At 37.9% G+C, this 21934-nt stretch overlaps 1 protein-coding gene across 1 annotated transcript in view; it reads right to left on the bottom strand.

Moving 5' to 3' along the window:
• Window positions 1-21934, bottom strand: part of spon1a (spondin 1a) — a 58148-nt gene continuing 36214 nt past the window's right edge. The window contains exons 7-16 of the mRNA XM_026170007.2: window positions 18666-18730; window positions 11461-11662; window positions 9277-9417; window positions 8269-8344; window positions 7981-8163; window positions 6374-6544; window positions 6095-6262; window positions 1881-2045; window positions 988-1254; window positions 1-903 (exon numbers count right to left, since the gene is read on the bottom strand). Of these exons, the coding sequence (XP_026025792.1) occupies window positions 740-903; window positions 988-1254; window positions 1881-2045; window positions 6095-6262; window positions 6374-6544; window positions 7981-8163; window positions 8269-8344; window positions 9277-9417; window positions 11461-11662; window positions 18666-18730 (1602 nt within the window). The 3' untranslated portion in view covers window positions 1-739. The remainder of the gene's footprint in view (window positions 904-987; window positions 1255-1880; window positions 2046-6094; window positions 6263-6373; window positions 6545-7980; window positions 8164-8268; window positions 8345-9276; window positions 9418-11460; window positions 11663-18665; window positions 18731-21934) is intronic.

Consider the following 21934-nt stretch of genomic DNA (forward strand, 5'->3'; position numbering starts at 1 on the left):
TTTGACAAGCTGTCACATTTACTTTTATTGTAAAGGTGATATTATTCCAAAATATTAATATGTTAGAGGAACAGAGATAAACAAAATGAGGGAAATACATCTAGAAAACATCTACACAAGACTTTGGTAAGAATCTTGGGACACATTCTTATCAAAAAATTCCACTGCAAAAAAATAATACATTTTCTAATAATGCTCCAAACCATATAGATGTCAGCTGTGGTGCATCTACATGTACAACGACATAGCCGGGTATAAAGTCAACTGGGCTTTTTGTTCCCTAGAAACAACTGAACAACTGAAGGCATATAAAACACTGGAATGGCTGGGCACCTGTGCTTTAAAGTCTGGAATATACTGTACTACTTAAGGATACCACAAGATATAACAGTTCTTCTTTTTATGAAAACAATTTATAGTTCATAATTATATTTTTCAAGATATAATATACCACAACAAGTTTACAGTAATGTTGCAAAAGAGTCATGTCAGAGCTAGTTTGAAAGCACAAAAGAATCAGCTTTAAAGTTTAAATCCAGACTTACAGAGAAATGTTTGACTTTTTTTCTTCTGTTAACGACAGCTGACCTGATGTCTGGATTTAACCTATACGGATTCAAGAATGTGTCATTTCAGCCCTAAACAGAGTGCATTGGATCATTGTGCAACAGTGTGCCCTGTACTCTTCCCAGTCCACCCATCCTCCCATCCCCACCACCCACTGCCCCCCTACTCCTTCCTAGCAGGGGTGAACATTACAAGCTCTGATCTCCTTCCTGTCCTTGCAGCTGGACAGCTGGGCAGTCTTAATTTTCTGCTTTACTGTCATGAGGCGTTCTTGAATTCCTCCGCCGCAAATCTTTGTACATTCTGTCCAACTTGACCATGGTCTCATTCTACACCCTAAGAGTAAGAAAAATGAGAAAAAAAGAGGTACATTATAAGTGTTGTAGTCCTGAATCAGCAAAAAGGATGGTGGATACCAACCTGGATGCTCGGAGTTGCCTTCAGCTCTGCCCTGTTTGCTCCTCCTCTTTTCACGCTGTTCCTTGCGACGTTTCTTCTCATCACTGTTGCCTTGTCCTCGGTTGCACTTCCTGATTTTGCACTTTTTCCGCTGGATCGCTTCGGGACAAGGATCTCCGCCAAACTGAGGCTCAAGCATCACCATGCGTGTTCGGATTGTATGACCTTTCCCACAGGACTTATTACACTCTGACCACTCGCTCCACTCTGTCATGACACAGTCTATGGCTAAGAAGAAATATGAAAAAAAAGCCTTAATAATGAGTAACCGTACAATAAATCACACGATGACACAAAAGTAATGAAGGACATTAGTTTTAATTTCTGCATCAAATTTTAGTTAACATTTGGATCACTGTCTTGGAGAAAACGTTCTATCCCTGTGAAGATTCAAGATATGCCTTGACAAAATCCAATACTCTGAGTCATTATGTAAGAGAATCCATGATAATTACCATATAACAAAACAGACATTTCAGTGGTCCATTCATGCAGGAAGTTCAGTCTAATCTTATTTCATTTGTTGAAACAGATCTCAAGAACTCTCAAAAGTGTGACAAGCAGACTTTTTGCTTTTTTCATGTTCAGACAGGTTCAGGAAGGGTTAGGCATGTTGCTACTCACATCTATATCAATATACATCAACGCAATGAGAATAAACAAGAAACTTAGAATACACAAGATAAAGACCAACTCTGTTTATCTGCCCTTTCTTACTGTGACAGAAGTCCCCTTATGAATGTAAATGTTCACATGAAGACTCAAGTTTTCATGACAAGTATTAGATGATAAATGACATAAATTAATAAATTAGAGATGAACATGTTCAGTGCTTGGTTAATTTCATTACTTACGACACTCTGGTAGCATGCACTTCTCAACCTGTTCTAATTCTTCTGTACACTCTCCCAGTTCCACAGGCGACTTGAGCATACGCTGCCGTGTCCTCAAACCCTTCCCACAAGTTACACTGCAATCACTCCAGTCAGACCACGGAGTCAGTAAGCAGGGAATTGTATCTAAGCCAAAGAAAAACACATACTTTTTCTCATTTGCTTAGATGAATGCAATATCAAACATATTCTACAACCTGGTTTCCAAATGAATTGGTGCATTGTGTAAAGTGTAAATCAAAAAATAATAATAATAAAGCAATGCAGAATAGTACAAAGTGAAATAATACCAAGTCAACTTATGAAATGTTAAGACTGAGAAATTTGTCTTATTCAAACACACACACACACACACACACACACACACACACACACACACACACACACACACACACACACATATATATATATATATATATATATATATATATATATATATATATATATATATATATATATATATATATATATATATATATATATATATATATCTTTCTTGGGTTGATGATGATGAAGAAACCCAAGAAAGAGGAGGGAGACGAGGAACCATCATGGAAGGACAGGCCCCTGCACGGTATGTACCACCGGCAGATAGAGGAGGTGGCTGATATCCAGAAATCCTACCAGTGGCTGGACAAAGCTGGACTGAAAGACAGCACAGAGGCACTAATCATGGCAGCACAAGAACAAGCTCTGAGCACAAGATCCATAGAGGCTGGGGTCTATCACACCAGGCAAGACCCCAGGTGCAGGCTGTGTAAAGATGCCCCAGAGACAATCCAGCACATAACAGCAGGGTGCAAGATGCTAGCAGGCAAGGCTTACATGGAACGCCATAACCAAGTGGCCGGCATAGTGTACAGGAACATCTGTGCCGAGTACAACCTGGAAGTCCCGAGGTCAAAATGGGAGATGCCCCCAAGGGTGGTGGAGAATGACCGAGCTAAGATCCTGTGGGACTTCCAGATACAGACGGACAAAATGGTGGTGGCTAACCAACCGGACATAGTGGTGGTAGACAAACAGAAGAAGACGGCCGTAGTGATCGATGTAGCGGTTCCGAATGACAGCAATATCAGGAAGAAGGAACACGAGAAGCTGGAGAAATACCAAGGGCTCAGAGAAGAGCTCGAGAGGATGTGGAGGGTGAAGGTAACGGTGGTCCCCGTGGTAATCGGAGCACTAGGTGCGGTGACTCCCAAGCTAGGCGAGTGGCTCCAGCAGATCCCGGGAATAACATCGGAGATCTCTGTCGAGAAGAGCGCAGTCCTGGGAACAGCTAAGATACTGCGCAGGACCCTCAAGCTCCCAGGCCTCTGGTAGAGGACCCGAGCTTGAAGGATAAACCGCCCGCATGGGCGTGCTGGGTGTTTATATATATACAGTGGGGCAAAAAAGTATTTAGTCAGCCACCGATTGTGCAAGTTCCCCCACTTAAAATGATGACAGAGGTCAGTAATTTGCACCAGAGGTACACTTCAACTGTGAGAGACAGAATGTGAAAAAAAATCCATGAATTCACATGGTAGGATTTGTAAAGAATTTATTCGTAAATCAGGGTGGAAAATAAGTATTTGGTCACCTCAAACAAGGAAAATCTCTGGCTCTCACAGACCTGTAACGTCTTCTGTAAGAAGCTTTTCTGTCCCCCACTCGTTACCTGTATGAATGGCACCTGTTTGAACTCATCATCTGTATAAAAGACACCTGTCCACAGCCTCAAACAGTCAGACTCCAAACTCCGCCATGGCCAAGACCAAAGAGCTTTCGAAGGACACCAGGAAAAGTATTGTAGACCTGCACCAGACTGGGAAGAGTGAATCTACAATAGGCAAGCAGCTTGGTGTGAAAAAATCAACTGTGGGAGCAATCATCAGAAAATGGAAGACGTACAAGACCACTGATAATCTCCCTCGATCTGGGGCTCCACGCAAGATCTCATCCCGTGGGGTCAAAATGATCATGAGAACGGTGAGCAAAGATCCCAGAACCACACGGGGGGACCTGGTGAATGACCTGCAGAGAGCTGGGACCAAAGTAACAAAGGTCACCATCAGTAACACACTACAACGGCAGGGAATCAAATCCCGCAGTGCCAGACGTGTTCCGCTGCTGAAGCCAGTGCATGTCCAGGCCCGTCTGAAGTTTGCCAGAGAGCACATGGATGATACAGCAGAGGATTGGGAGAATGTCATGTGGTCAGATGAAACCAAAGTAGAACTTTTTGGTATAAACTCAACTCGTCGTGTTTGGAGGAAGAAGAATACTGAGTTGCATCCCAAGAACACCATACCTACTGTGAAGCATGGGGGTGGAAACATCATGCTATGGGGCTGTTTTTCTGCCAAGGGGACAGGACGACTGATCCGTGTTGAGGACAGAATGAATGGGGCCATGTATCGTGAGATTTTGAGCCAAAACCTCCTTCCATCAGTGAGAACTTTGAAGATGAAACGAGGCTGGGTCTTCCAACATGACAATGATCCAAAACACACCGCCCGGGCAACAAAGGAGTGGCTCCGTAAGAAGCATTTGAAAGTCCTGGAGTGGCCTAGCCAGTCTCCAGACCTCAACCCCATAGAAAATCTGTGGCGGGAGTTGAAAGTCCGTGTTGCTCGGCGACAGCCCCAAAACATCACTGCTCTCGAGAAGATCTGCATGGAGGACTGGGCCAAAATACCAACTACTGTGTGTGCAAACCTGGTAAAGACCTATAGTAAACGTTTGACCTCTGTTATTGTCAACAAAGGTTATGTTACAAAGTATTGAGTTGTATTTTTGTTATTGACCAAATACTTATTTTCCACCCTGATTTACGAATAAATTCTTTACAAATCCTACCATGTGGATTCATGGATTTTTTTTTTTAAATTTTGTCTCTCACAGTTGAAGTGTACCTCTGGTGCAAATTACTGACCTCTGTCATCATTTTAGGTGGGGGAACTTGCACAATCGGTGGCTGACTAAATACTTTTTTGCTCCACTGTATATATATATATATATATATATATATATATATATATATATATATATATATATATATATATATATATATATATATATATATATATATATATATATGTTTGAATTTTATTCCAGCACTGTGTTGTATTACCACTTCTTTTAATAACACAATTGAATTTGGGAAGTAAGGAAACTCATAGCTGTAATCCTGTTCTGTTCTTCCTCACTCTCTCTATCTGCCATAGGCTATTTTTTTGTAAAAGTGGACGGCCTGGACTGTAGACAGCCCAGTTTAGCACCATTTTTTATGGGTTTTGACCTTATCTGTAATGAACTAAACCAGCATCTTGACAAGTATACTTGACTCCATGCTGTGATATAGTGATTTGCACTACAGAATTGTCTTTTAAATGTCGTGCTGCCAAAGTTCTTAATGTCATAGCTGTTTTCATTTTTAGCCGTGTACATTTTATTCTGATATCTCGTTGGATCCTCTGAATGATTTAATTATATAATTCAACACAGGTGATGATATGCTCAAGCTGATATCAACAAAGGTTACAAAAAATATAATAATGTTTTACTATTTTTTTCTGCTTTATTTTTATTAAATACTTTGTAGTTAAACACCTGGTGGAGTAGCTATTACAGAGACATAAAAAGTACGAATACTGTTAATTTAGCACAGCTATGGCATAAACCATTGGGTGATGGTCTAAAGAACTTGTTACGCACTGTATAATCTATGTATTTATTTTACAAAAAATGTTCAAATTTCTTAGTTTTAACATTTGACACTTAAAAATATTGCAGCAAGTAAATACAGTGTATTAATTATTGTATCATTATTGTATTCAGATGTTATTTACATTTTTATACAGCATCCTGACTTTTTTGGAAAGTTGTAACAAATGTTTTATTTTAAATGCAATCAAAACGTATAATTGAAACTTGGAATGAAGGCACTAGAAAGTTTGTCATGAGGGAACAAGGGGAAAAAAATAATTTCAAATGACAGAAGTTCAGGCAATAACTACAGGAAATCCATTTGGTTATATCAAAAAATAGTTTTAACACTTTACATAATGTGAAAACACTGACTGCTGAAATATATTGTGATTGGTGTAGATAGTGTTAATGGGGCAATTTTCTCCAGATTTTCACCGTAGGAGGTTTTAGGATAGTTGTGGACTGAAAATGATGCTACTCACGACATTCTGGCATCATACACTTCTCCACTTCTAGAACCTCTGCCCCACAAATGGAGCCATCTGCAGGCGGCATCTTCACCATTCGCTCTCTCCTCTTCATGCCAAGACCACAAGTGGCACTGCAGACATCCCATTCACCCCATTCTGTAACTAGGCAACTACTGGGAGCTAAGACCAAGAGGAAAGTGCACGGTACAGAAAATTCAGTGTTACTTACAGTTGAGAAGTAATATGTTGATATGAAAGTTTGATAAACGGAAAATGAAAGCAAAAACTCACAGCATTCCTCATTTACCACACAGTTTTCAGTCTCCTCTGTGGGCAAAGTGCAGATTGAGCCATCATCGGGGAACTGTTTAACATAACGCTCCCTGGAACGTGTCCCTGCACCGCAGGACACACTGCATGGAGCCCAGGTTATCCACTCTGACATCATACAAGTGGAAGCATCTTGAGAGTCAAAGGAGAAAGATGAAGCAGCCAATGAATCCAACAAAGGCCGGATGATTTTGGCAACAGAAAGAATTATGAATTTTGACTGTACATAATCACAAATTGCATTGTATTTAATGAAACTGCATATAAAATGTTAATTGTGTTAAATATTCTTGGACAGTATAAGTGTGGTGCCCTTGCAAATTATTTACACAGAATGATTTGGCTTATAATCAAATCTCCCTGAATGACGCAGTTGTGATTTGCTTTTCTGTATTTCTGTTTTCATATATAATTCCTATGTTAACTATAATATTGTTTGTTGTTCCATACTGTTAATCTTTTATCTCTCTGCTGTCTGTTGAGGCAGATGGCCTGTATCCCTGAGTCTGGTTCTCCTGGAGGTCTGTTATAGTTAAAAGGGATTTTTTTTCTCCCCCCTGTTGCCAAGTGGTTGCTCATAAGGGAATAGCTGAGTTTCTTTATATAATATCTACAGATCTTGATCTCATTAGCAACTTTGACAAAGCCAATATGACTATGGAAAAAAAGTTGCTTTCAAATTTATGGTAATTATTAAAAATAAATTTCAAAGTGGAATAACACTATTGTATTGTTCACGATGTTAAGTGATATTACTATTATTATTAATACGAATGCTCTAATCATTCTTACTTTCTTTTTATCATCATAAGTTTGATTGTACCAGAAACACAAATACAAAAAAGTAAGAATGATGTTAGTGCAGACTCACTGATAATGCCCGTGCCACATATAAATAACAAAATTGGCCTTTTTACCGTTTTTTTTTGTTCGTAGTCATTTGTTGTTAAAAGTGAAGGATTTAACAGAGAACAGGAAAATCAAAAATGGCTTGAATGTAGGCATCATGCCTGTTTTAAATGTGGGCGCAGTCTTAATGGACAGCTGAATTCCTCACATTATTTATTCATACGTGTCACGAGTCATCTCAAAATACAGAGCACCAACACCTTTCTCCAAGTGTAATAAATGACAAACTAATGGCTAGGTGAAGTCTGAAAACATAAAACAAGTCTAACCCAGCCCTGAGGCAGTGCTCCGGAACACAGAGTACAATTTACAGCCAAATGTCTCTTATAAATAAATATGCTTAATGGCCTCTTCGAAACAAAGTGTTCTCTTCGCCTGTCTTTCTACTCTAACGTTCCTGCTGCTGTAGAGTGCTACCTCGGGTATTTTATGAATAACAAACAAAAGAAGCATTTCAAAACATGCCATAACTTTTTCAAGACATTAATGGGTACGATAATTATCACAGATATTAAAAATGCTCATAAAGGTGCTCAGTGGATGGGGAATCTGTGGAGGAATCTTAATTAATTATACTGTTTCTCCATCTTCAAAGCAGTCTTCTATTTTTTTCTGGCCAACCCAGTGCGATTAGTTTTTGTTTTTAGATAAATACCCACCCTCATCACTACATCCAGGCCCCATGCAAGGCTCAAAATCCTGAGTGTGTGGGCAGGGAACACTGAGGTCCAACTGTGCCTTCAGCATCCTCTGCCTCATTCGTTTGCCCTTTTCACAAGTGGCCGAGCTGCAGGCAGACCATGGAGACCAGTTTGAGTAGATACATGTCTCAGGAGTATCATCTGCAGGATAGAAAGGGGAATAGGCGTTCTATAATAGCCTACCATTGTTAAGTGTGCTTTTAATCTTGGGTGTGTGAAAAAGAGAAAATGGAACAGGATGCAGACCTTCCTCTTTCTCCTCCTGGGCAATATCTGCTACAATGTCATCCACATTGTCTGGGACAATGTTGCACTGTTCACCCTGTGAACACAAGACAGACATTTATATTGCTACAATAGTCCACCGCTGTGGAAGTGGTTTGTTGCTCTGGGTTTCTGTTTATTCTTGTTCAGTCCTTCTATTCACCTCCTAGGGCTAGCAGAAGCACACAGGTAAGCAAAAGGTCACCATACATTTAAAATGATCCTAGTTGTGGTAGGCACACAATATAGATAATGACTATAGAGTACAGGAATGCATTTCATAATTTGTGGATGTCAACACAGAATCATGCATAAAAAATACCCACAGCTGCCTCTAGATGCCACTGAAGGACTGCTAACCTTTGAGCCCTCTTGCAGCGATAATGTTTCATCACTCCTCATAATTGAAAAAGCTTAATATCTTGTAGAAAACTAATTTAAATACCTGCATTAAATGGTTTAATTAACTAAATGTTTATGCTGCACTTCCTTCACAAGCTGTACTGAACATCACAATACTAGTGCTGCACATATTGCTACTACTGATATCATTATATGACAAAAAATTAACATTTTTTAAATAAACCACTAATTTGTTCATAAGTGGTTTAAATGTACACATTTTTTTCACCGTAATGCCCTAACAGAATGCAGGAAGTGAATAAAAAATGCTCCCTAAGCTTTTTTCTTCATGTTTGGGGAGGAAACCCCTATCTCTCCTCTTCATAAAGGAATCACTGGATTGATGAGTTTTAGTGTGCTGTAATGGAGCTTTCTTCAGATCACCAAACTGATTGCACTGAAACACTTTTCACAACTAAAATACAAAGTGTGGTAAAAAAAAAGAATGATCAACTGTAAACACTGTATAATGACTAAATGTTTACCTTTAGAGGTCGGTGTATGTCTGTCATAATGAAATTGGGTGCATTATATCACTATTCCATCAAAGACACAACCAAGACTTGACTGTTAGGAAAACAGACAAACCTTTCTGGCAATGCGTTCCACCATCACCCTCGCCACAGGGGTAATAGCACCCCCCTCAGGATCATAAAAAGGGCTTTGTGGATGATCCAGACTGGTTAAGGGACGAATTTTTTCCTGGGGCACACTAGGCTTGTTAGGAGACTAAAAGAAGCACAGACAAAGAAGGAAAAAGGGGGAAAAAATACATGAGCCACAAGAAAGTGGAGCTTTAGGATTTTAAAAATAACACTCTGACAAGACTTCTTTGAAAAATACATTTTCACGTTAAGGACAGTGAGCGCAAAGTCACAAAAGTTACACAAAATGCAAGTTGAACAAAGGACAAGTTTCAAAGTCAGAGAGCAGCTGTGGACGAGCAGTGTAGTTTTTATGGGAGCTACTCTCAGTCAACAGTAAAGGTCTGCCAGCAGGGGGCTGATAGAAGCACCACCGCCAGAGGCAGTCTGGAGGCAGAAGACCAGCTCATCCTTCAACCCCCACTGAGGCCACCCAAAAGAAAAATAGAGAAAGAGCAGAGCTGTTTTTGTTTGTCAGAGAGGTAAGGATAAGCAAAAAGGTGAAGAGTGGTCATTAATCAACCGTTACTGTAAAAGTACAATGGTTGAGACTTGATACTCTGTTACAGACCTGTGCGTTTAACAACTTTGTAACAAAGACGCAACGTCTCATCCTTCCAGAATAGCAACAACAGACTTCTTAAAAAGCTTTTGCACTACTGATATGGTCATTCTTTATTCTCAACAACAAATAGTTTTATATCTCAATACTTATTTTATTTTAGCAATATTTAAATAATGGAGATTAGAACAGTGGAGCCTTTTCATTGCGCTGAAAATGTTGCATTTGGATAGAGTAAACGTAAGAGTGCACTGCATTACTTAGATCCTAAAGACAAAATGAACATTTGTGTTAACATTGCTCCAATACATACAGTTCCAAGAAGGAACTTTTTTTTTGTGTTATTCACATGCAATTTACTGACATTTATTTGAGGCAGAGATCTGCAGTCATTACATTATGTTAAAATGCATGTCAAACAAAAGCCAAAAACTGTGGATTCAGACTTCCCTCAACCAGCATTAAAGAAGAACAATTGTTGAGGCTCATTGCCACAATTGCCTTTTATATTTCTTAGCCTACATACTTCTTTCGGTTCTTCTAGGTCCACTTGTGAGAGGAACAAGGTGTTCCTCTCACAAGTGGTAAATTCACATATTTTAAAATCCACTGCTGAATACAATTTTGTATATTTGTACAGTAAAAAACAGAGGAAGAGAAAAGGTTAAATTAACCGATAGGCTGGCCAAAATAAACAAGAGGCTACAGTTCAGTGGGTGAACTGTATGAGCTCTAATACATCAGCCAAAAGTTTCATACATGTTTAGTCACAAAATTTGGTCGAACTGTAAGCCTAATCTCTTGGTGCTGACAGGAGATATTGAGCATGCAGCACCTGAGAGTGAGGGCTGAAGGAGGGACATTGCTCAAGGCTTTTAGAGGAGAATTGGATGGGCGATGACACTTGAATTGTTGCAGCCTGGCGGTTTGATGTGAGAGAGGGAGTGATTGTGAATGTGGGCAGACAGGCAGATGAAGAGGTTGGTATAATGACAAGGTCAAAATGTGAGTGTGAAGGGAAGTCTCAGCTGGTGATGAGAGCGAGGAAGGTTATCCAGGGGGTAAAAGGCAGAGCGAACAACAGCTTGCAAAAGGCTGCGATTGCCCAGGGAATGTGGGGTTGTAACCTTATTTGAGTGGGGGACACTAATGTTGTTGTTGCATCATTTTCAGAAGGTTTTAGTTAAAATTAGTTAAGTCAAACCTTAACTGCTTATTGAGCATGCATTAAGACAACTTAACTAATTAAATTAATAAGCTATTATGTTAACAAGTTTTGATATTCACATACAATGTTTAGTAACATCTCAGTAGTAAATTGTACAATCTTACATTTTAACAAACATAGAAACACTGGTATAAGTGCTTTCCTCACCATATATTAGATTAATGGTAGTTCCTCATGTTTCACTTTAGGAACGGCTGATGTCACAACAAATTTAAAAACATTTTACATAGCACAAGCACGCTTAGAGCAAAAACAGAAAAAAAAAACACTTTACTGTGCCATTGTTTGAGGGTAAATTAATAACATATTACATTTAATTTTATAAAATTTGTACCCACCTCATATGACACCCCACTATCAGTGCCTGCATCCCAGGGGATTAGGTCCTGGACCACCTTTTGGACCCAACCACACTCCTTTGTACACAAGTCCTCAGCAGACAGACCTACATTCCAGTCTGGACTGGGCCCCAACATCGTCAGGAAGGACATGAGGTGACGTGTCCGGTCTACTGAAAATTCTGCTGAGGGGGCAGCCCGCCTGAGGAAGAGCGTGAGTATGAGTTCTGAGTGCATCAAACCACTTTGTGAGTAAGGGAGAGCCCAACTGACAAGTGGGAATCTCCAAAGGCTGTGGCACACAATGGATGTGTCCTTCATAACACCTTAGGGTAAGCTGCACCTGTTCTGGACAAAACGTAATCCAGTAATGCATTTGCTGTATCCTCATGTGTTTGTGGGGCCATGCATTTTCAATTTTGCCCTCAAGTGTCCCAGAAATGAATGAAACAGTTTGCAGGTTACTGAGATTTCTGAGGTTGTGGAATGTTTAATCAGTCCATCAATCACAAAAGAGATATCCAGAGTTAGCTGAACCGAATCAGGTGTCTTTAATGTTGTGTGCACATTCAAGCTGTGATGTGAAAATAAATATTTTGTACTTCTGGTTCCTGGCACATTGGATTTTGCCATGCAACTTGGTCCAAGATTATTATAGTTTCACAAAGGTTAATATAAATTGAAGCAGAAATAAGAAAAACAACACTCTCAATATTATGCTCAGCTAGAAGGAAAGCTTATCTAATATTGGAATATTGTGGAATTTTACAGGCAGCATATAAGAAGATAAATATACAGCTTAAAAGTCATAGTAACTGATAAAAATTTCTTTGACATTTTTTATAGATTCAGATTGTCAGACCACATCTATCTCCACACTACATTTACTCTGTTCTAACACTGGAGACTCACACACTTGCACCATCTTACTTGACCAATGATTAACAGCAAAACTAATTGCAAGAATTTTTCCAGATAACAGAAGAATATTTAGGAGCAAGAAGCTTCTTCTAAGAGATACAATTAGCCAGTGATTCCTCTTCACCTGTCATCATGGCTACATAAACCTATGACTTCAGCCAACTCTGTCCTGCACTTGCACATTCTGCTAATGATGCCTCTGAGGAGCTGAAATAACTGTTATCCCCTGAGAACACACAACTTGACTCAACTCCCCCGGGTCTCCGTTCAGAGAGTACTGCAAGTCTCCGCTTTATCTCAGAGTGCCACCTGGGTTCCACAAAAAAGTCAGGTGTAATTGACAGAAAAGAAGAGACAGAACACGGCTGGTTGCAAATAAGGCAGGGGATTAATCACCCTAGATAACCCCAGTGAAATGTTTTACTAATTCCAAAATGTTTTGGTTTATAAATACGCGCAGGCGTGTTTTTGGAGAAGAGAGTTGATATAAATTTTAGTAGGTGTCAAAATGTTGGTACAGGGATATATTCAGTCACTCCCGTGAATATGACAGTTTCAAAAATGACTTGTGTGGGCGGTTAATCGGTGCGTTCGTTATGCTTGGTAAAGGAGACATAGACTACTTACTTAAGATAAAAGGAAATGTTTCCTGCATGCAAAGCAAACAAATGAAAAACAAAGTTTTTTCTTGACAAAGTTACTTTTGATCGATTTCCACTGCTTCTTATTGCATTGCTAGCAATTGTTTTATATTCTATTATACGACATAAAGCTATTGTTTCATATCACGTGCATGTTTTGTGCACACAACATAAAATGGGCTGATGCTCTCACACTGCTTCCATAATGTTTAGGCTCAAACTCTAAAGAGGCCAATCCATTACCGATGTTTTTTTTTTTTTTTTTATCCATGGTGAATTAAAATTTGATCATATTTTTCTGGGTTTATAAAATGTTGACAAGATCCCCAACACCACTGGCTGAAATGCAGCCTAAAACAATGAGAGCCTCACCTGTGTTTTACAGATTGCTGTACTGTTGTACTTCTTTCCTGACCCCCTCGGTACATATTGATGAAAGGAAATTTTAGAATTTTTATCACTTCACGAGACTTGTTGCTACTGATTTTCAGTTTTTTCTCTCCGTTTCCCTTCCTTACGAATGATTTCTTAACAGTCACTATTTCAATGTGATCATTTATAGTTCAGCTGAAGGGTGAGCTCCATCTCTCAGGTCTTGTTGGGCTTTTTCCTGTTTTCTTAGGGACATGACTTTCAGATGCTGTTTTGTTGCAAATTGTTTTTTATGTTATTATTATTTTATTTTATGCCTCCCACTTTTTTTTTTCATCCTCCACTTGTTTGGTTTCCTAATTTTTTTAAGGGCACACTGTACACCATACTGAGATATGCCAAGGTTTCTGGCTATAAGCTCTTTGGTATAATACTATTTTATGCCTGTCAAATTGTTTTATCACTGGCATTTATTGTCGATCCAATTCAAGAAATGGGAACAAATGATGTGACAGGCTGCTCGGAATAAAGTGCCTAAAGTGCCAATTTAAAATGGGCTTTTTGACAGCTTGTCTGTTGTGAGACACAACACTGGTTCATCGCTTGAGTTATGTCCCCTGTCGTATGCATGACCTAAAAATCCTTTTAAAATGGCCAGGTAATGGAATGAATATGAGCGAAAAAGCAGCCAGTGTCCAAAGTAAAATTCTGAAAGACCTTCAGAAAGCCTGGAAAACTATTGCTCAAGAGCACTTTAAAAATTAGAAGCAAGTCATTGCACAGGACTGTATAATAAAGTACTTAAAGCTTTTAGCTGCTATTCACATAAAACTCACAGAATAACACCATAGTCCTGGTTAGCGGGAGCGGGGAGGCAATAAGAAGCCAGTGTGAGTGTCATGGAGCTGTCAAGCTGCCATTTATTTATTTATCTTTTACAGACCAAAGATAGAAACAGTGAAACTAATAAAAAGATGTTTAGTTAGAAACTGAAAGCGCAACATTGTAGTGAAAAATGTGATTTAGGAGTGAGTCAGAGAATAAAGCGTAGACTCGTCAGAATCTGTGTGAAGCCTTCAGGAATATCTATTATGTTAACGCCCACAACAAAATCTACTGGAAAACTGGTGTTGAAATGGTTTACTGACATCTATTTGGGACTGAAAATGTGTGTGTTTCAGTTTATAAGCAAACGCTGTCAATGAAGTTATGTTTGAGAAGTGGTCTTTAGTAGTTTGTGAAAATAAAGTTGTAACCTTCTTCTAACCTTTAGAAAAGGCTCAAACTGAGATTGTAAGAAGCAACACTTTGTGCACTAAAACTGATTTATTGCATTTTCGAAGAAAAACGATCTGTTTGTTTTAGCGCATCTTAACACAAAACCTCTATCCATACTGATGCTGGTGTTACAGTAGGCTTTGCAATATTTAGGAAAATAAGAGTTTTCTTCTTCAGTGGAAAACAATATTGAAATGATAGTTCTTTTAATTACATGTTCAATTTCTTATTATTGAAACCAACAGCACTATTTCTGTAATATTTTATAGAGAGACAGTAACTAAGACTGCCTCAGACTCTCACAGTCAGGAAGCTGAGATAGATCATGACATTTACCTGGACTATTTCAGGATCAGTTACTTTTAATACAATTGCCAGCGTTATTTGTACTAGGTGAGAGTTCAGGTTTAAAATATTGTCTTTTAAACAAGAAAAGTACCAGTCTGTACTGACTGCAAAATGATATGACAGTGTAAGGACTATGGAGATAAGAATGAGAAACCTAAGAAAGATAATTTTTCAGATGTTTGTAAACAGAGTGTTGACTCGAAGAAACACCTGCAACATACTGAGGCACAGAGCTGCTTCTTCACTTTGAGCGCTGAGTAGTTTGTTGGTTTATTTATTTATTTACTCAGTCAATTTTGAACTTTGGGTAAAAAACAGTGCTTCTTGTGGTTGTCATGTTTCATCCAAAACGTCCAATCAAAGTGAAGAGGTGTTGAGAAACACTACATCAACACCTCATCAACCATCCCAATGGAGATGGGATGCACAAATATTGGTCTCTGAGTATTCATGTCTGTACTACAACAATATTGCTATCAAAGTAATGCAACACATTACTTCCAAATATTGGAGACAAAGCATCTCAGTCAAAAAAATCCTGCACCTGCTTTCAAATACTCTTAGCTGGGTATTTTCAGAAGAGGATCTGGCGTATCCAGCTGACAAAATAGCTTTGTTAGACATGGCAACTTTGGGGAATACTCAGAGAACTGAACTTTCATCATGCTAGCTAGTCAAAAGAGCAAACTGAACATCTGGGGAAGCGATTCTTAGACAATCGGTCTAGCATTTCTTAGACAGATTGAAAAGAGGTGTTTCAGTAATGCTCAGTTTAAGACAATTTGTTTTTTAGCATTAAAGCACATAAACCTATTTTGGCAGGAATCTATAATAAAAGCATATTATTATGGACACTTTAACTTCGGGATAAAGGCCCATCTCTATTCTGTGTTTAGTCTAGGGGTTGTACTTAGACTTTGCACAGAAAAGTCATTCATACACCTAAAGAAGCACAAACATTGAGACACACCACCTTAGACATTTGCTCTGGTTTGCTGGTACCTTTAACACACAAAGGTACCAGCAAACCTTATGTTTTGCTTCCATAAATATCCATACACTGTATGTAATTTCATATGCGAACCTAATAAGACTCTTTTAAAAACTACATGGTGCATTTTCTAATTTCATGACTGAAATGTGTACTTAACTCTTTTGACGCACAGTGACCATGGTGAGGGCAATTCTCTGTAATTATTTACATAAAATGTCCTTTCCTTTTTCCTCTTCCAACCAACATAATTGATCCAACACACTCTCGCATGTGCTGTTCATAATCACTGTGTGAAACAGTTAATTGGTTGCATATACAGAGCAGGGTAGGCTAATTAGCCCTTGTGGATATCATTGCTTCTATTTCTGGCTGTGTTCTTCCATTCAGATATTAATCCCATTGCCCTTATTCTAGCTCTGTGGTTGAAGAAACAACACACACACAACAACACACAGGACCTTTTTCTATACTAACGGATTAAAACAGGTTCTTGTTGTTGACATGAATGAGAAAGCAAATGACTCATATGAATATAGGGGTAAATAAATAAGCAAACAGTAAGTTAGTGTCGCTGGTGGTTTTCCCTGATCAGCGAGCTCTGATGATCGACTTTAAAATGATAACTTCATCTTAAAAACTTCACACGATGATTTAGTCATGCAAAATCTTTCAAAAACTCACTGTATCATTCAAGCCAGATGATAAAGCAAAAGCAGTTGTAACTGATAATAATATAGACTCTTTTTCTTGCCTCCCATCTTTTTACTTCAAGGTAATCCCATTTCTTTATGTCTTAATGCAGTTAAAATATTTGTAAGATTTAAAAAAAAACAAAATATAAACGTGACTTTTTACTTTAAAGTTCAAATATAGACTCAATTTGCACATTCCCCAATGCCTTACAAAACAGCTCCACTGCCTCTAGTGCACTACCAATTAGTGTTAGTGAACTTGGGTGAAAAACTGAGTCATTTTTTCACAGTACTGAACAAACTCTACTGATAAGGCTTCTTGCTTGAAATGGCTCAACAAATCCCTGAAATATTGGTAGGAAATCAGTACTGCACTGCAATCAATGATGCATTTAAAGAACCTAAGATGATTAAGATTTTGAAATTTCATCAATTAGAGATAGTGAGTATGTGTTTGTTCCTTAACCTCAGGTCCACGCCTGGGAGGTTGAGAGTTCTGTGCAATATGTTAGCTGTTTCTAAGACTGCACTCTTCTGGACAGAGACCTCTGATGTTGTATCTAGAAGCTGCTGGACCTACTCTTTCAGCTTGGGGGTTGTAGCACATAACGCTCCTATTACCACTGGGACCACTTTGGACTTCACCATTCCACATCTGTTCAAGTTATCCCTTCAGCCTTCGGTACTTCTCCGTTTTTTTTCTGTGCTCTTTCTTTCTGATGTTGCTGTCCCAGGGGATTGCCACATCAATCATAACTGTGGTCTTCTGCTCCTTGTCAACCATCTGAATGTCTGATTTGTTGGCCAGCAGCTGCTTGACTGTCTGGACCTTGAAGTCCCACAGGACCTTAGCTTTGGGGTTCTTAACCACCTTTGGCAGTATCTCCCATCAGGAGCTGGGAACTTCCATGTGGCATGAATGTTCCTCTATGATATCCCAGTAACTTGGTTGTGCCTCTCACTGTATAGTGTCCCATATTGAATTTTTTTATATTACAGCTATGTGCTCGAGAGTCTCTGGGGCATGTTTGCACAGCCTGCAACTTGGGTCCAGCCTGGTTGTTGCCTTACAAGAAAGTCTTTCTCCTTGGAAGCAAAATATGAAGAAATGAGGCTCAAGACTACGATAAAGCACTCTGCCAGCCAGTCCTTTTTCAGTAATGACCGTCTGTAGCTCCTTGCGGAGGGTGTTGATGACTGTGTGTACTAGAATAGACTGATTAGACCATATTCATAATGTTTGAAAAATAATTCACTGTAACTTAAAATTAAAAATTTTAATAATCTGAAATACTGCATTTCTATTTTCATGACCTATAAGCCATAATCATCAAAACTAATTTTTTTTTGAGATACACTAGTATATATCTGAGATATATTGATTTCAAACAAAAATCATCTAATTCCAGAAGTGATCCTAGTCAATTTAGATTAAACTTGTTCCTGTGTAGCAGCTCTGACACATTATAGCCCCATATCACATTATCACATTGCCAGGATTGGGTTTGATAAATTTATGATTTATTTGTTTTTGGTCTGTCATTGATACACTGCAGATCCAAGATACAAATGAGTACCGCGGGCCTTGACAGTTTATTTTTGCTCACAAGCCTTTATGCATCTTTACACATCTAAGTCCTAAACAGTATTAAAAAGCAAGTTTAACTATTTGTATTATTCATTTTATACAATCAATTAGGGTTTTCAGGCAATTTATGAATTTTGTTTATCGATTTATAAGTGAAAAATGTTTTTTTATGTATTATTGTCTAAAAGAGTTTTATTTCACAACCTCAGAAATATTTGAATGCATGACATGATAATTACCTAATTTATTTATTTATATTACGATAACTGAAACGTCCTGGTATAAAGCATAAAATAATGTGCTGTTACATTTCTTATAAACCTTTCAAAACCACAAATAGGCATCATCATAATTAAAGACATATCACTTACACGTTAAGCGGCTGCCAGGCGGGCCACTGTGCTTTCATTTTGATGACGGTCAGGACTTCATCACCCTACAGGAGAAAGATAAATGCACAAAGATTTAGTGTTAGTCTGCTGAAATTATCTAACATCTCACTTCAAAAAGACCAGTGAAAGACTTTCCACACTCTATGACTTGGATACATGTGATATGTGTGGTTAAATAGCTGAAAGCAACGTATCCATAGATAGAATCTATCCTATATAAAACTATATAAAATGTAATGAAATTATTAGTAATTGAATTTTATGGAAATTGTAAAAGCATCATATTTGATAAGACAGTTTGTAGAGCTTTTAATCTGGCAGTTACAAGAACTGCTATTGGCTCTGTTCCAGTTGGAACTCTCCACTCTCAATGACAACAACAAGAAATTACACATACATGCATTTTGTTGTCATCTCTTTGTGTTCGGTTTTCTTCTAAAATATATTCTCTATGTCAAAAATATGGTATCCAATCTTAATTCCATCTGTGATGCTGTATCATATTAAGAAGGTTTATAACCTTTGCGTAAAATCCTCAGTCAGTCAGTTTTAAAACATAAGTTAACGCCACACTTGCAAATTTAAAGCGAAGTGTGAATATGAATATGACGTCGAGTTATCACTTTTGAATTCGTAGGTTAGTTCACATATTAAAAAAGGTTTTGGTTTGTATTTATGCAAAAGGAAACATTTTTATTTTCTCAGGTGTTTTTGTATTTAAAAGAAATGTCAGATAATAATGCAGCATCTCACATTACTACAACTTTGGTGTATTTGTTTTTATCTCGACCTGCAAAGGTGACTGAGGAGAAATGTTTTGGCCATCTAACTTTCCTGGCAGTAGGTTAGAACAAGAGTTTGTTTACCAGTTTGTAAACTAATGAGAAAAGAGCTAGCAAATATTGCTCTACGACCAATAGAAAAGCCAATAACACAACAAGCAATATTCAAGACTACCACAGTAACAAGGATCACAACTGCACAAGGCAAAAATGAACCCTTTTCTGACATTCTAGCCTTTTTGGAAGCTGGAAGGATATGTTTCAGCTTCTTTACCTGCAAACCCAGAAACAATAGAACCATATATTTTTACAATAACTACACTTGAATGGTAACATGTACTCAGAGGGCATGATTCTTGGGAAAAGTTCTTTTGAACCACCTTAGTCAACTTAGCCTTCCACTTATTTGTTTGTAATTGAGCCATATACTGCACTGAATAAAAAAAAAGTGAAAAGGGATGTTTTTTTTTTCATATCAAAGTGTTAATGAAATGTCACAGTGGAGAGCTGCATGTAAAAGGTAACATGCTGCACCTTTCCTAATATGAGCATCTTTTTTTCTTTTATTGTGAAAGGACCTTCTTTAAAAGAGAATGACAGGAGATGATTAGATGTAATTGATGCCAAAATCTAAACCATTAGACTTTAAATGGGCACAATGTGTACCTGTGGTTGGGAAAATATAAGAGCACTTGAAAATAAACTAGTAAATATAAAGTATCAGGGTTAATAAATTTCTGCAAAGAGTAAAAAAAAAGGACAGAGTAGAATCTCAGTGGTATTCCCCCGGCCGTATCTTAGATAGTGGCCGTCTGTTGAAAGTCTTTTCAGGAGCAGTAAAGAGGATGTCATCTAATATTTCCCATCATTACTCAGTAATTGCCAGATACCCATCACTTAGTAGCTCTCTAGACATTTTAATGGAATGGATAAGTGTCATAATTAATAGGAGACATGTCAGTATCTTGTCCGCAAGCTATGAAGCAGCCTCAGGCACATCTGCCCCTGCCCTCGGTACTATTAATTTTTAATTTACCTATAATTGACATCACCACTGACCTTATCTTCTAGTGAATTTTATTTTATGCTAAAATGTTCCAGTTTTCTCACTCAGAAGTTACACAACATGGTGAAGAGTTGCAGTTGTTAATACACACATAGACAAACACAGACAGTTTCTTACAGTTTCTAAGTTGGCAATAAGTGAAAGTTCACAATATCCACAATATACAGTTTCTTTGCAACTGTTAAAATACATGAATAATGTTTGAGTTTTAATGTTAGTCACATGAAAAATATGTAAAGCAAGAGCATCACACAAGCAAATAGTCTAAAGCACCTACAGCACAACTCCTAGCAAAACAACCTTAGACCCTTATTGACTATGTTTGAAATTGATATGAATTGCTCTTTTTGTAAAAAAGAAAAAAAAGGAAAAACAATGTTTTTATTCCCGTTCAAGAAGAAAGGAACCATCTGTCAATGCAAAATCGGAAAGGAAAGAAAAAAAAGAAAGGTAAAGGAGAACTGCTAACATCTGAGCCAAGCTACTGTAGCTTAAAGAACTGTTTGACTATCAAAGAGGTTTATGTGTCTATATTTTACTCTAAAAAAGGAAATAAAAATGTTTTATTTTGTAATTGCAAAATTATTACTTCTGAATTACAGAGAGATCATCCATCTTCTGTTGTGTATAAATATTTTAATGTATTAGAAGCACCCATGAAAACAAACACTCCATACAACTTTGTTGCTAGCTTTATCGAGCAGAACAGAGAACACACATTTATTGGCCTAATGAAAAAAATCTGCAACAGATCATTATCTTGGCACAAAATTCCAAGAGTCTGAATTAATTTTTTAATTAACATGTATAACGTTGCACAGATATTTTTTTTCTATGTTTTCTTATCGAGTGCATCTACCATAGATTGTCGTGCTGCTATAAGAAAATCTTTATCGCCTAAGCAACTGGTTACTGCAGCATCATTTTATGGCAGTGCCTCGAAAGACATAGAATATCATGCCATCATGTTTCTGCTTCCCAGATGGCTCTTCATAGAATTTATTAAGAGATGCTTTGATTTCATTACTGTCATCTTTTTTCTGTTACTTTGTTTGTTTCTTTATAATATATAAATATAAGTTGTTTTAATGTTTTATGTTGCAGTTTTCCTGCTTAGAATACTAAATGTTATTGGTCAGCCTACACCACTAATTAAAGGGTTCTCAATGGAAGAATTATTTCAAATTTTTTGCTTTTCCTCATGTGTATGTCAGAGGCAGCCATAGAGGGATAGAATTTCAAAGATTCGGTGTAAGTAGACCTCCTACTGCCTAAATTGACTATAAATCCAGTAATGACAGGGAAGTCTAAAGCTGAGCCCTATTACCAATGTAACTTGTTCTTTGCTTCCCCTGCAAACACATACAGTAGTTAGCTTTTCAGAGAACCTGTCATTTCCC

Source organism: Astatotilapia calliptera, chromosome 1 (assembly GCF_964374335.1).
Source record: "Astatotilapia calliptera chromosome 1, fAstCal68.1, whole genome shotgun sequence".
Lineage (NCBI taxonomy): Eukaryota > Metazoa > Chordata > Actinopteri > Cichliformes > Cichlidae > Astatotilapia > Astatotilapia calliptera.